Source organism: Lathamus discolor, chromosome 21, assembly GCF_037157495.1.
Source record: "Lathamus discolor isolate bLatDis1 chromosome 21, bLatDis1.hap1, whole genome shotgun sequence".
In the NCBI taxonomy this organism is placed as follows: Eukaryota; Metazoa; Chordata; class Aves; order Psittaciformes; family Psittacidae; genus Lathamus; species Lathamus discolor.
In genome coordinates, this window is record NC_088904.1 from 5,006,005 (window position 1) to 5,017,932 (window position 11,928).

The following is an 11,928-nucleotide window of genomic DNA, read 5'->3' on the forward strand; positions in this document are numbered from 1 at the left end:
CATCACCACTCCCCCACCCGTTGCTATGAGCTCCCCACAACCTGCCCCAGTGCAAGTTGGGGGGTGCAAGCTCCCCCAGTGCACCCCCAGGGAGGTTTGGAGCCCCGCATGTTGGTCCCATCTCACCTCCAAGGTTCCCAGCACGAGAACCCCTTTAAAGAGAGGGAGCACTGCAAAGACCCACCCCAGAGCATGCCCCCCACCCTGGACCCCGTGTGTCCCCCCCACTGTGAGCAGAGAGTGACGCATCCAGTTCAGCCTCCTTTAATGTGCATCTCGCCCCCCCCCCCCCTCCCTGGGCCTCACAAAACTGAGGGTGCCAGCTGGGGAGTGGGGAAGGGGGGATTTAGAGCCATGGGGGGTCCTGGCCCACCCCAGTGCAAGGGGCTGGGCTCAATATTGCATCCAGGAATCTCCCAGCACTGTACAGTGGTAGGTCCCATTGTCATCCCCCCTCCCTTCCACCCCCCATTTTACAGATGGGGGAAACTGAGGCACGGAGAGGTGATGTGACTTTGCCAAGGTCACTTTGTGGCAGAGCCAGGAACAGAGGCCCTCCCTCCCCCTAATCCTTCACCCCCAAAAGCTCAGTCCTGCCCTCACCATGGGCTCAGCCTCCCCCTCCACGCAAGACCCCCAGTGTCCCTCACCCTGTCCCCAGCATCCACCACCCCAGACCCGGAGGAGAAGCCCCCAGAACCCCCCCAGCTCTCAGGGCTCCTGGTTTCACCCCCCCCCCCTCTTCTTACCCTCCCACCCCCCCAGCTCCTCCCCCCCCAGGACTGCTCTATCCCTCTCCCAGCCTGCTCCTGCCCCATCAGGGATGCTCCGGGATGCTCCATTCACCTACTGGCTGCTCCATCACCTTCCAGGGCCCAGAGCTGCTCAATCACCCCCCCACAGCTGCTCCCCTGCCCCCCACCTGGGATGCTCCACGGCACAGCAGCTCCTGTATCCTCCCCCCCCACCTCAACGCCATACAAACCCTCCTGGAGGCCAGGGCTCACTTCCCATCAGGCCAGGGCGGGCCATGGGATGGTCCGGGGGTGGTTTCCAGCCTCACGCCAGCACAGTGAACGCAGGAAATTTATACAGGGCTTTACAGAACAAAGCTACTGAAATCAGCCACACGATGGCCAAGACATAAAGAGGGGCCCCGCTTTTGTGTGTGTGTGTGTGTGTCTCCTGCACCCCATCATCCGCTGTCCGAGGAGGTGGGGGGGGCAGTGGAGGGGGCGCGGGGGGCCCGCGTTGGGGTGCAGGGGGTGGTGGCAGGGCAGAGCCGGGGGGTCCAGCTCCCCAGGAGCTCGCGCTGCTGCTGCCCCAGCGCCTGGCTCACCAGCGCCGGCAGCGCTCGCAGGCTCAGCCCCAGTGCCTCCAGTTTGCTCTCCAGGGCACCCAAGCGCTTCTCCAGGTCCTCGTGGTGCTCCTGCAGCTCCGAGACCATGTCGTACATGATGTTCTGGGTCTAAGGGGTGAACAGATTGGGGGGGGGGGGCAGGGTAAGCACTGGGAGCCCCCTCCCCAGCAGCAGCGTCCCCGCAGTTGTCACCCCATCATCATCACTCACCTTCGCCAGGTCCACCAACGTGTTGGCCTGGTCATTGAGCTTTCGCTGCTCCATCTTCACACTCCTCAACCTGCAGAGACACAGGGGAGCAGGGTTAAGGGCAGCGACACCCCCATAGAGCCCACACCCCCTGCAGCACCCCAACATGCAGCCCACGCCCCCCCACAAGCACAGCCTCCACCGCCACCCCACACAAGCTGTGCTGCTGTGTGCCCCCCCCCCAATTATTTTGCAGCAAGGAGCCCATGCAGAGGAGGAGCAGCCAGAGGGGAGGAGCAGCCCCGCGGGGTGAACTTACTTCTGAGCTCTGCAGGGACAGGGCAGAACAGAGACAAAACACAACAGCAGGTTTAATACCACCACGAAGAGCGCAGGGAGACGACAGCAGACGCAGCACGAGCCTCCCCGCAGTGTCCCCCCAAGCTGGGCACCCCTCAATCCCCCACCACCAAAGCAGGAGGCACACAGAGGCTCACAGCCCCCAGCCCTGCTCCCTGCTGAACACAGACACATCAATCCCCAACCACCGGGTACCTCTGGGGTCACCCCAGCATCACCATCCACATCCCAAACCCCTTGGGAAAGCATCCCACAGCCGGGATGGGGACAAGGGGCAACCTGGCTCCCAACCCTGGGATGCAGGGAAGGAAGCGCCTGGATCCACTGGGAAAAATCTCCTGGTAGGAAGCAGGTAAAGGTTTGGCACTTACTGATGGATGGCTTGGAGGAACTTACGCTGGTGTTTCCGAACTTTGGCATGGTCGATCTTCTTCACCAGCTTGGTGTGTTTGTAGATTAGCCACGTTTCCCTGAGTACGTTGGCAGCAGCATTTTTCACCTAGAAGCAGTGGAGCACCAGGATCAGGGATGGAAGAAGGGGCTGGTCCCATGGTTCATGAGGATGAGGAGTGGGTCTTACCCGCTTTGTTAGCTGTGTATCCATCATGAAGTTGTGCACGTGTTTCTCTGCTTTGGTGAGCTCCAGCTTCCTGGCAACCACAGCGACCACCAGTGCGGTGCAGCCGGCACCCTGCGGGCACAGAGCCCCATGGTGAGGGCAGGAGCAGGGGGCTCAGCGCTGTGTCTCCCCCAGTCCCCTTGCTGGTGCTCACCATGATGCCAGTGAGCAGACACACGCCCTTCCCGCAGTAGGTGTGTGGCACCATGTCCCCGTAGCCGATGGAGAGGAAGGTGATGGAGATCAACCACATGGCCCCCAAGAAGTTGCTGGTCACCTCCTGCTTGTCGTGGTACCTGCCCAGGGCCAAATGCAGCCACTGTCACTGCACAGGGCGGCGCCACCACGTGCCCCTCACTTTGCCCATCAGTAGCTGCAGCCAGGAGGGTCCCCAAGCTCCCAGCCATGCTCCTAGCACGTGGGGACACTGGGTATGGCCACCCAGGGGTGAGGACAGCCCCCAGAATGAGGATAATGGGGTGATGGGTGCAGAGTAGCAACCTCCATCCTCCTAAAGCCCCCCCCCCAGATCTCAAAGCACAGGACATGGGTGTGACTGCTGGACCCCCAAACGAAGGGACATCCTGTCCCTGTAGAGCAGGTCAGGGATGGCTGCACAGACCCAGAGCCGAGCACTCATCACCCCACAACCCCCCCCATCCCGAGCAAGCCCAGTGGTCCTGAGGCCATTGAGGGTGTCACTGGTGGGGGGAACACTGTGCTTTAGGATATCAACCATGGATGTGGATGGTTGTGCCCTGTGCCCCCCACACCCTCCCTGGGGGACTCCTGGCCATGGGATGGGGACATGCGGGGAGCCAGGAGGGAGAACAGGGGATGGAGCAAATGGGAACAAGCCGGGGGGGGGGGGGGGGGGGGGCTGAAGCGACCAGCGAAGCATTTAGGATTGCTGCACCCCTCCTTTGGGCTTGGAACCTCAGCCAGCCCCAGAGGGCCACCAGCCCAAGGATGGCACCCCATGGTGTACTCCAGCCTGGGGCAGGGGGGCTGCAGTGCCCCCCACTCCTCTCCATCCTCACCAGGATCACCCGAGACTCCTCTGTGCTTGTTAAGAAGGGGAAACACGGAGCAACAGCCAGAGCCACAGAAAAGCCCTTTGGAGGCTGCTTAGAAACATGAAGGATCCAGAGGCTCCTCTGGCTCAGCTGTGCTCCTTGCTGGGGGTTCCCCCCCACTGGGGTCACCCCAGGACCCGCAGTGACTCCTGCAGCAAACCCATCCCTCTGAGAGCACCCTGAGAGCTGGGGCAGCAGCACCCGCGCTCCAGGCCCCCCATACACTGCAACGGGACCCCCGGCTCATGCCCCCAGCACAGGGGGTACAGAAAGCAGCTGCTGAGGTTCCAAGCAGAAAAGGGCTCCGGCCCCTTTCTGTGCCCACGGCCACTTTGCTCCCACCAAGGTCCTTGACACATCTCCCCCCTCCATGCTGGCTGCAGCTAATCCTAAACCCTGGGTAGCAGAAGCTGGGGGGGACGTCCCGTGCAGGACGCGCTCTCGGTCCCTGGGGTGACTCACAGTTTGTCCCTGCAAGCAGCAGAGTATCAGGGAGGGAAAACAAGAGCAGTTAATGCACGTCCCGGGGGTGGAGCGGCCGAGAAGGGACGAGCACGGGCTGGGCACCGGCACGAGCATCCCGGCATCCTGGCAGGCACAGCTGAGGAGTACGGGCCACATCCCATGTGAGACCCCCAGCTCCTCCTGATGCACCTCAGGGAGCTATGGTGGGGCTTATGAGAGGGCTGGGGGTCCAGCCACCCTCTCCTTGCCTTGGTTTTGGCTTGATAAAACCACTGTGGCCACCACTTGAGACATGAGGGTCCCACTGGGGAGTTCTGCCCCTCTTCTCCGAGGGGATTCTTCTCCAAGGGGATTCTTCTCTCCCCCCAGCCCAGCCAGGGTCTGCACCGTGTGTCCTCAGCTGCACCCCAGCCCTGTGCCCCCCACCAGAGAGCACCCCCCGCACCTCTCGCACACTCGGACTGTCCAGGCAGCGATGATCCAGGAGGAGATGCTGAAGACGAGGAGGACAGTGCCAGGGCAGATGGTCATGAGGGTCTTCATGACGAAGCGGGTGTTGAAGTTGATCTTGTTGAGGGCACCGATGCTGCGGGAGGAGGCGTCGGTGAAGAGCTTGCTGTGCAGCAGCATGACGCGCCCGATCAGGTACAGCCGCAGGAACATGGGGATGGAGAGGATGATGTCCACGTCGGCGTCAGCCACCGAGGCAGCGTAGGTGAAGGCCAACCGTGCCGTCCAGGTGAAGAGGTACTGCCCGGGGATGGGGTGGATGGCACAGACGATCAGCTCCAGTGCAATGAAGAAGATGCGCTCGTAGGTCATGGCGATGCGCCAGTCATCAGCACCGTTATCCACCATGAAGAGCTGCAGGGAGGAATGAAAGGATGAGGGGGGATGGGTGCTAGGACCCCCGGGGTGGTGCAGCCCCAGTGAGCACCCGCTGATGGGTGCCTCTCACCTGGATCTCTCTGGCATGGTACATGACGATGAGCCCCAGGAGAATGATGGTCGAGAGGCTGATAAGGCATTTCAGTGCAAACGAGTACGAGGACTCCTAAGAGGACGCAGGCACCGTGAGCCTTGATGGACCTACTCGGGCTCCTACCATCCCCCCAGTGCTCCTCCTACCTTGGTGTAGACCCCCCAGGACAGCTCCGTCTCTGTGACCATGACCACGATGCCAAACATCCCAAAGATGAGGGCGTAATCGCTGAGGCGCTTCCTCTTCTCGAAGAGGGCTCGCCGGTGCCCCAGCTTGTACCCGATATTCTGGTTCCTCCGGGGTCCCCGGCCCCGGTCCTCGGCTGCATCCTGTCCTGGGGCTGCTGCCAGTTCGGGATCCAGACCCCCAGGCTGCTCCGGCCTGGACACCACCACCTCGAGGCCGGGGGAACGGCGTGGTCGCAGCGGCTGGGTCTCGGTCTCCAGCGGGTGCAGGGTGCGTGTGGATGTGCTCAGGGGGCCCCGGGGCCGTGCCAGCCCCCCATTGTATCGGCAGCTGCTCATGGCTCTGGCAGAGGGGGCACCGAGCGATCCCGCATGGCTCAGCGGCGCCGGGGCGACCTGCGGGACATGGCAACGGCGTCGGGTCCCTGCCACCGGCACCCTCACCCCGCGGCACGTGCTGCCCATGTGCCGGCCTCGACGGGCGTACCCTGACCGTGGGGACGTGTCCCACACCCGGGGTAGCAGCCGCCTCCTTCCGCCCCCCCCCCCGCGGTGGGCAGTGAGTGCAGGACGAGTCCTGCCGCGGGGCGTCCCCGGTGCTGGCCCCTGCCCGCGGCCCCGCCGGGAACAAGCTGCGCGCTCCCGCCGCGCCCTCGGCTGCCGGGGCTGTTGCTGGGGCTCGGCCCGGCTCAGCCCCCGGCCCCCGGCCCCCGCTCGGTACCTGCCGCCGGGCTGGGCCCCGCCGCTGCCGCCGCCGCCGCAGCCCGGCTCGGTCCCGGGGGCGCGCGGCGGCGGGACCAGAGCGCTCGAGAGGGCGGGGCGGAGGAGGAGCGGGGGCAGCTCATTGGCGGAGACCATCCACGCCTCCCCGTGACGTAAGACACACCCCGCCCCCCCGTCCCGCCCCCCCGAGCTCCCCGCCCCCCTCCATGCGCTCCCCGCGCCCCCAGACCCCAGACAGACCCGCACCCCCCCAGCACCCCCTCCAGGCCCCCGTGACACCCGTAGCACCGCCCCATCACACCCCCCCCAGCTCCACTGCGCTGGACCCCTGCACCCGAAACCCCTTATCCTCCCCCCATGCCCCCCCCCGTGCACCCCCTCCAGCCTCCCCATGCCACCCCCGGCATCCCCGCTACATCCCCTCATTCCTCCTCCAGGCACCGCCTTCTCCCCCACCACCCCCAACGCCGCAGCAGCTCCCTGCACCCACCCCGTACCTGCTCGGGCTCCCCGGGTCCAGCCGGGTGGGGCCTTGAGGCATCAGGGGGTGCAGGGTCGGGGCCTGGCGCGGGGGGGGTCCGGGGGTCCTGGTGCCATGGACTGCCCTCCACACCTGGCCACAGAGAAGATGTGGTGTTAGGGGGTCCCCAAACACCCCCCAGGCGGTCACTGCATCTCATGTCCCCGCTGTGCACCCCAAGGCCCCACAGAGCCAGCGCACCCCCCCCCCAGCACTGGGGGTCCCACAGCAGCGAGCACAGACCCTGCAGCAGAAACTGCACCAATGCAGCCAGCACCAAGCCCAGCACTGCCAGCCCAGCGCACGAGTGGTTGTGCTGCACAAGCAGCCCCACTGCACAACAGGCTGCACTGCACAAAAGGCCCCGTTGCACTACGGGTTGTGTTGCCCGAACAGCCATTGCACAATGGGATGCAGTGCTTGGAAGGCCCCATCACATCAACAGCCCCACTGCACGCTGGGCTGCGTTGCACTAACACCCCATTGCACACTGGGCTGCACCGCACCAACAGCCCCGTCGCAGAACGGGCCTCAACACCCCAGTGCAGGGCCCATGGTGGCACTGACAGCACCAGCAGCACCGAGCCGGGGCTGGCCCCTGCATGGGGAACCAGGGGGGTTCTGGCCTCTCCCCTTGTGGGGCTGCAGCTCCTGGAACTCTGGTCTCCTGCTGCAGTCCATCCCAGTAACATCCCTAACCTGGCATCGCGGCATCCCCCCACCTTGTCCTCATCCCTCCTGGTACAGGGACATCGGGAAGGTGGTGCTGCCACCAGCATCCCTCATCCATACAGACCCTTCCCCATTCCCAACGGACACACTGCAGAAGAGGAAGGTGTTTTCTTGCCCCTCGGGAGCAGCGGCTGGGCTCCAGTACCAGTCTGCTCCCGGTGCGCATCCGGCGTTGCTGGCTCCCCTCCAGAGCCGGATCATTTTCTCTCCATTCTGCCAAATTTATCACAGGAAAATGGGCTCCGATTTCCTTTAACTGTTCGGGTGGGGAATAAAACCCTACCTGGAGCAGAGGGGGGGGATGCGATGTTCCAGGGCTCTGGCCCCAGGCCCCTTCAAAACAGTGGTGCCAGAGCTGTGCGAGGGCCCAGCACTCACCCCACGGCCTGTAAAACTTCTTGGCACCAGGAATGGGGCGGGTGAAGCCACCCCCGATGGGTGACAGTAAATATCTCCTTAACCATCACTCTGTGGTCATGTCACTGACGGCTCCTACTGATGGCAATCCAAATGTGCCCTATTAAATCTTCCCCCTGTCAGGACATCCATAGGGATGTTTCCAGCAGGATTCAGCGCCCCGAGGGTTCATTCAAACTGTGAAGGCCAGAGGGGGTCCCTGCCCCTTGTCCCTTGTCTGTGGCCGGTGGCTGCATCCCCAGGGATGCTTGGGCAAGATGCGCAGCACAGGAGCACCCAGTGTCACCTCCCCCACTGCAGGGACGGGACCATGGTGAGTACCCCCGGCCTCAGCCATTGAATGTCCTTGAGCTACAGCCCTGAGTGTGGCTGCACTCAGCAGCTCCCAGTGATGCGGCAGCCCCAGTGTCGCAGGGGGGCTCCTGTCATCCCACGGCAGCACCGGGACATGGTCTCACCTTCCCAGCGGGATATGGGGGGGGGTCCCTGGGGACATGAGGGGGATCCTGCCCTCAGATGTCACTGGCTTTAGAGAAGAGCTGGCTCTGGGAGGAATGGCAATGGTGAGAACAGGGGTCCTAAGGGGGACCCCATCTGGGGCAGCAGCACCTCACCCAGCACAGAGCAGTGACACGGATGGGGGGGACATGGTTTAAACCCGCTATAACTGGGCTGCAGCAGCCCCCACAGCCCTGGGGGTGGCTGTGCGGTGTCAGTGGGACACCCCCCCCGTGCCCCGCAGCACAGTGATGGTGCCGGGAGCAACTGCAGAGGAGGAGGGTGCAGCTAAAAATAGAGGTGGGCAGCGAAAGGCTCCCACTGGGGATTTATTTATCACCCGCTTGCTAATTCCTGCTTGGGAATTGCGGGCCCGGGCAGGGAGGGGCAGGAATTTGGGGTAGCAGCGGGTGCCATGGCTATGGAACGGCTGCCATGCTAGGGGGAACGAGGGACCCCTCCACACTATGGCACAGGGGCTCCCCGCTGCCAGCACAGGCTTTGTGGGTGCACAAAGTGCATCAGACCCCTCACAGCCCTCCCTTCGTCCCCTGCAAACCTCCCGCAGTGGCCCCAGTTACTGCTGCCACCAAGCCCTAGCCATATGTCCCAGGCTGTAGAGCATCTGCCAGAGCCAGCAGGAGCCCCCGGCCCCCGCACACCTGCTGCCATGGGGATGGATGAGGGGTGAGCACCATTGCTGCCTTACGATGGTAGGGTAATGAGGCTGACCATGGTTTTGGGACCATCTGAGCCCCTTTGGGCTGGCAGAGGCACCAGCATAAGGCCACTAAGCTCCCAAAGAGACCAGGATAGCACAGAGAAGCCCTTGCCACCATGGGCCCCCTGTCCCTCCATGTCCACTCTGGTGCATCAGGGTGGGTGCAAAGGGGCAGAGCCCTGTACCAGGGATGCCCAACACAGGATCTGGCCCATTCCCACCCATGGGGTTGGGGGTTGTCGGTCTGTGGGTCCCATGGCACAAGGGGAGCTGCACGGGAAGGCACATGGGGACACGCGGGGACACCCGAAGCTCCCATCCCCACGCAGGGAAATCCCCGGCTTTTCCTGGGGTCTCCCTGCTATAAACCCTCCCCGGAGCCCCACCGGGGCTGGATCGGGCCATAGAGGGACGGCAGCGGTAGCACCAGGGCCTCCCCAGGCCCCTCTTAGCACAAGGGGAGCCCCGTCCCCAGCCCTCCCACCTCAGGAGCGGGACGCGCCTTGGGGACAGCCCTACCTGTGCGGGTGCCTGCGGGGTGCTGCGCGGTGCGGAAGGGGGAGGGAAGTCCAGGTTCCCCAATTCCCCCCTTTGGCCGCCACCGCGCCGGCGTCCCCAGACAAAGCCGCCGCGCCGGGTTCTCCTGCCGCCGCCCCCCACCGCCGCTCTGCTCCGGCGAAGGACAAAGACGCTTCGCCTGGCTGCCCCCGAAGGGTCACCGCGGACCCCCCCCCGGGCCGCCAAGTGGGGGACACAGGTGTCCCCGCGGCCCCCGCACCGCTATGGGGTAGGGAGGGCTCCCCTAAACCTCGCAGACCCCTGTGGAGAGCCCCACGACCGCGCTGCGGGGCGGGGGGTCCCCGACACCGAGGTGGGGTCCCCGCGGCCACCAACCCTGCACAGGGACCCCAAGGTCACAGGGAAGGGCAGGAGGGCCCCGCGCACCCAACCGCCTCGACGGCTGCACCGCGGCACGTCGAGGCCACGAGCGCCTGGTGGTGCCAGACCTTGCCGGGAGCCCCCAGCAGCAACCCCGGGCTCAGCCCCACCATGGCCTCAGGTCCCGCCAGCACTGGTGCCACACTGCGTGCCGGTGTCACGCCGGAGAGAGTGAGGAACGGGGGGCTCTATGGTTGTGGTGGGTGCTGAGCTGGGTGCTGGCTCCCCTGGGCCTGGCCCTGGGGCCATGTCTCGCCGGTGCTGTGCCGGCAGCCAAACCCTGTCACCACGGAGCACCAAGAGCCCCCTGTTCTCTCAACCGGTTCGGCCTCACTCCCCTTCACAGCCTTATGGCTTCAATCGCTGCGGCCACTGTCCCCAAGGACAAAGACTCCAAAATCCCTTGACTCCAGCAGCAGGGGATTGCCCAAAGCAAAGGGCGTCCCCGCTTTGGGGACCCACACCCAGAGGAAGCCATCACCAAGGTCCCCACCAGTGCTGCCCACAAGGCTCCCACCGTTGCCATCCCTGGGGTTCCCCACCGCTGCCCCCACCCCCCGGGGTTCCCCCACTTATCCCCCTCCCCGCCTGCTCACTTGCCGCGGCCCCGTGCTCTGGGGGGCGCCGGGACGAGCCGGGGGACCGGGTGAGGGCGGCGGGTACACGGTGGGGCCGCGGCCGCCGGAGCGTGGTGGCGATGGCAGCCGAGCTTCGGCGCGTGTGGAAGCCGCGGCGCGGGGGGGGGAGAACCGGGGGTGCTTCCCCGCCCCACACCCCCCGCCCCCCCGCACAGCGGGCACTGACCTTGAGGCCGCGGCGCCGGCGGAGGATGGGGGGAGGACGGTATTTTTAGCCGGGTACTGTCACTCCCATCGTGTCCCCATTGTCGCCGCCTTGGGCTGCCCCAACCCGCCCCCCCCCGGCTCCCCGGCCGCAGCTTTGAGCTGCTGAATAGGTCCTGCCTGGTCCCGCACCCCCAGAGCCTCGGGGTGCCCTAGGGGTCCCCTTCCCAAAGGGGCCACAGTGCATCCTCCTCTGCCCCTCTGCATCCCCATTGCGCCGGGGGGAGGGTTCCATACAAACTGAGGGGGGTCCCCATGATCCAGGGAATCCCCAGGAATCAGGGGGATCCCCAGGAGTCGGGCGGATCCCCAGGAGGGAGAGGAGATCCCAGGAATCAGGGGGATCCTCGAGGCGGGGGGAATCCCCAAGAGTTAGGGGGGTCCCCAGCACCAGCAGGTCTCCAGGAACTATGGGGGGTGCTCCAGAAGCTGGGAGGATCCCCCGGAGCCTGGGGGGGGGGATGCTAGGAATCAGGAGGAACCTCAGGAGCTGGGGGGATCCCAGGAGCTATGGGGGGTGGGCTCCCCCAGCCCACCATTAACACCAGCCCCCCCATCCCAAAGCACCCACCTGCAGACAGACCCCGGCCTCCGCTGCCCCCGGGCGCTGCCGCCGGTGACCATGGCCTGGCGTCAGTGGAGAGCCCGGTGCGCCGGGAGGTTCCGCCGGCGGCGCGGGATGAGCCGGGGGCCGGGGGCGCCTCGGGTCCCGCCTGGCCCCACGCGGCTGCTCCGTGCCTCGGTTTCCCCAGAGCGGGGAGCGCCGGGGCGGGTGCGGCGGCGGCGCCGGTGCTGCTGTGGCTCGGCTCACCCCGCGCAGCCGCGCACGCCAGCAGCCCCGCTATTGTCTGCAGCTAAATATAACCGCACCGGGCTCCCCCGCTGCCGCGGCTGCAAGCACCCACAGCACCGCCGCCGCCAGCACCATCCACCGCGGTGCCCCAGGCTGCGCCCAAAGCAGCCCGTTCAGAGCAGGACCCAGCTCCCACAGCGGCATCGGGACCATGAGCCCCCATCCCCCGGCACCACGCTGGGGACCTGGGGTCCCGCTCCTGCCGGGCCCCGGCTCGGTGTACATCAATCGCACGGCCGGTGGATGGGCAGCGGCGGGGCACACGCGCGTGCAAGCAGCGTGCAGCGGGGAGGGTGGTGAGCGTGCACAGCACACGAAGGCGGGGTTGAGGCTGCTGAGTTGTGCAGGGAACAAAGCCCCGGGGGGGGGGGGAACAAGGGGGTGTGAATGAAGGGGGTGCGCACGGGGGGGGTGCTTTGTGCAGGGGTGAACACACGCGTGTGCGTG

The 11,928-nt window shown here is 65.6% G+C and overlaps 1 protein-coding gene across 1 annotated transcript; it reads right to left on the bottom strand.

The window, feature by feature from the left end:
- Positions 1–1,084: 1,084 nt before the first annotated feature.
- On the bottom strand, positions 1,085–11,435 carry KCNN1 (potassium calcium-activated channel subfamily N member 1). Its single transcript, XM_065659029.1, has 10 exons — positions 11,200–11,435; positions 6,457–6,572; positions 5,198–5,632; positions 5,028–5,123; positions 4,515–4,933; positions 2,683–2,824; positions 2,490–2,600; positions 2,281–2,408; positions 1,571–1,640; positions 1,085–1,468 (listed from the first exon to the last, which is right to left on the bottom strand). The coding sequence occupies exons 3-10, from the start codon at positions 5,573–5,575 to the stop codon at positions 1,196–1,198; spliced, it is 1,617 nt and encodes a 538-aa protein (XP_065515101.1). The 5' UTR covers positions 5,576–5,632; positions 6,457–6,572; positions 11,200–11,435; the 3' UTR covers positions 1,085–1,195.
- Between the last annotated feature and the right edge of the window lie 493 nt (positions 11,436–11,928).

Coding starts and splice junctions, on each gene's coding strand:
- KCNN1 (XM_065659029.1), bottom strand. CDS start 5,575: ATGAGCAGCTGCCGATACAATGGGGGGCTGGCACGGCCCCGGGGCCCC. Junction 4,934..5,027: donor ACCATGCCAGAGAGATCCAG/GTGAGAGGCACC, acceptor TCCTCCCTGCAG/CTCTTCATGGTGGATAACGG. Junction 2,409..2,489: donor ATACACAGCTAACAAAGCGG/GTAAGACCCACT, acceptor CACTGCTTCTAG/GTGAAAAATGCTGCTGCCAA.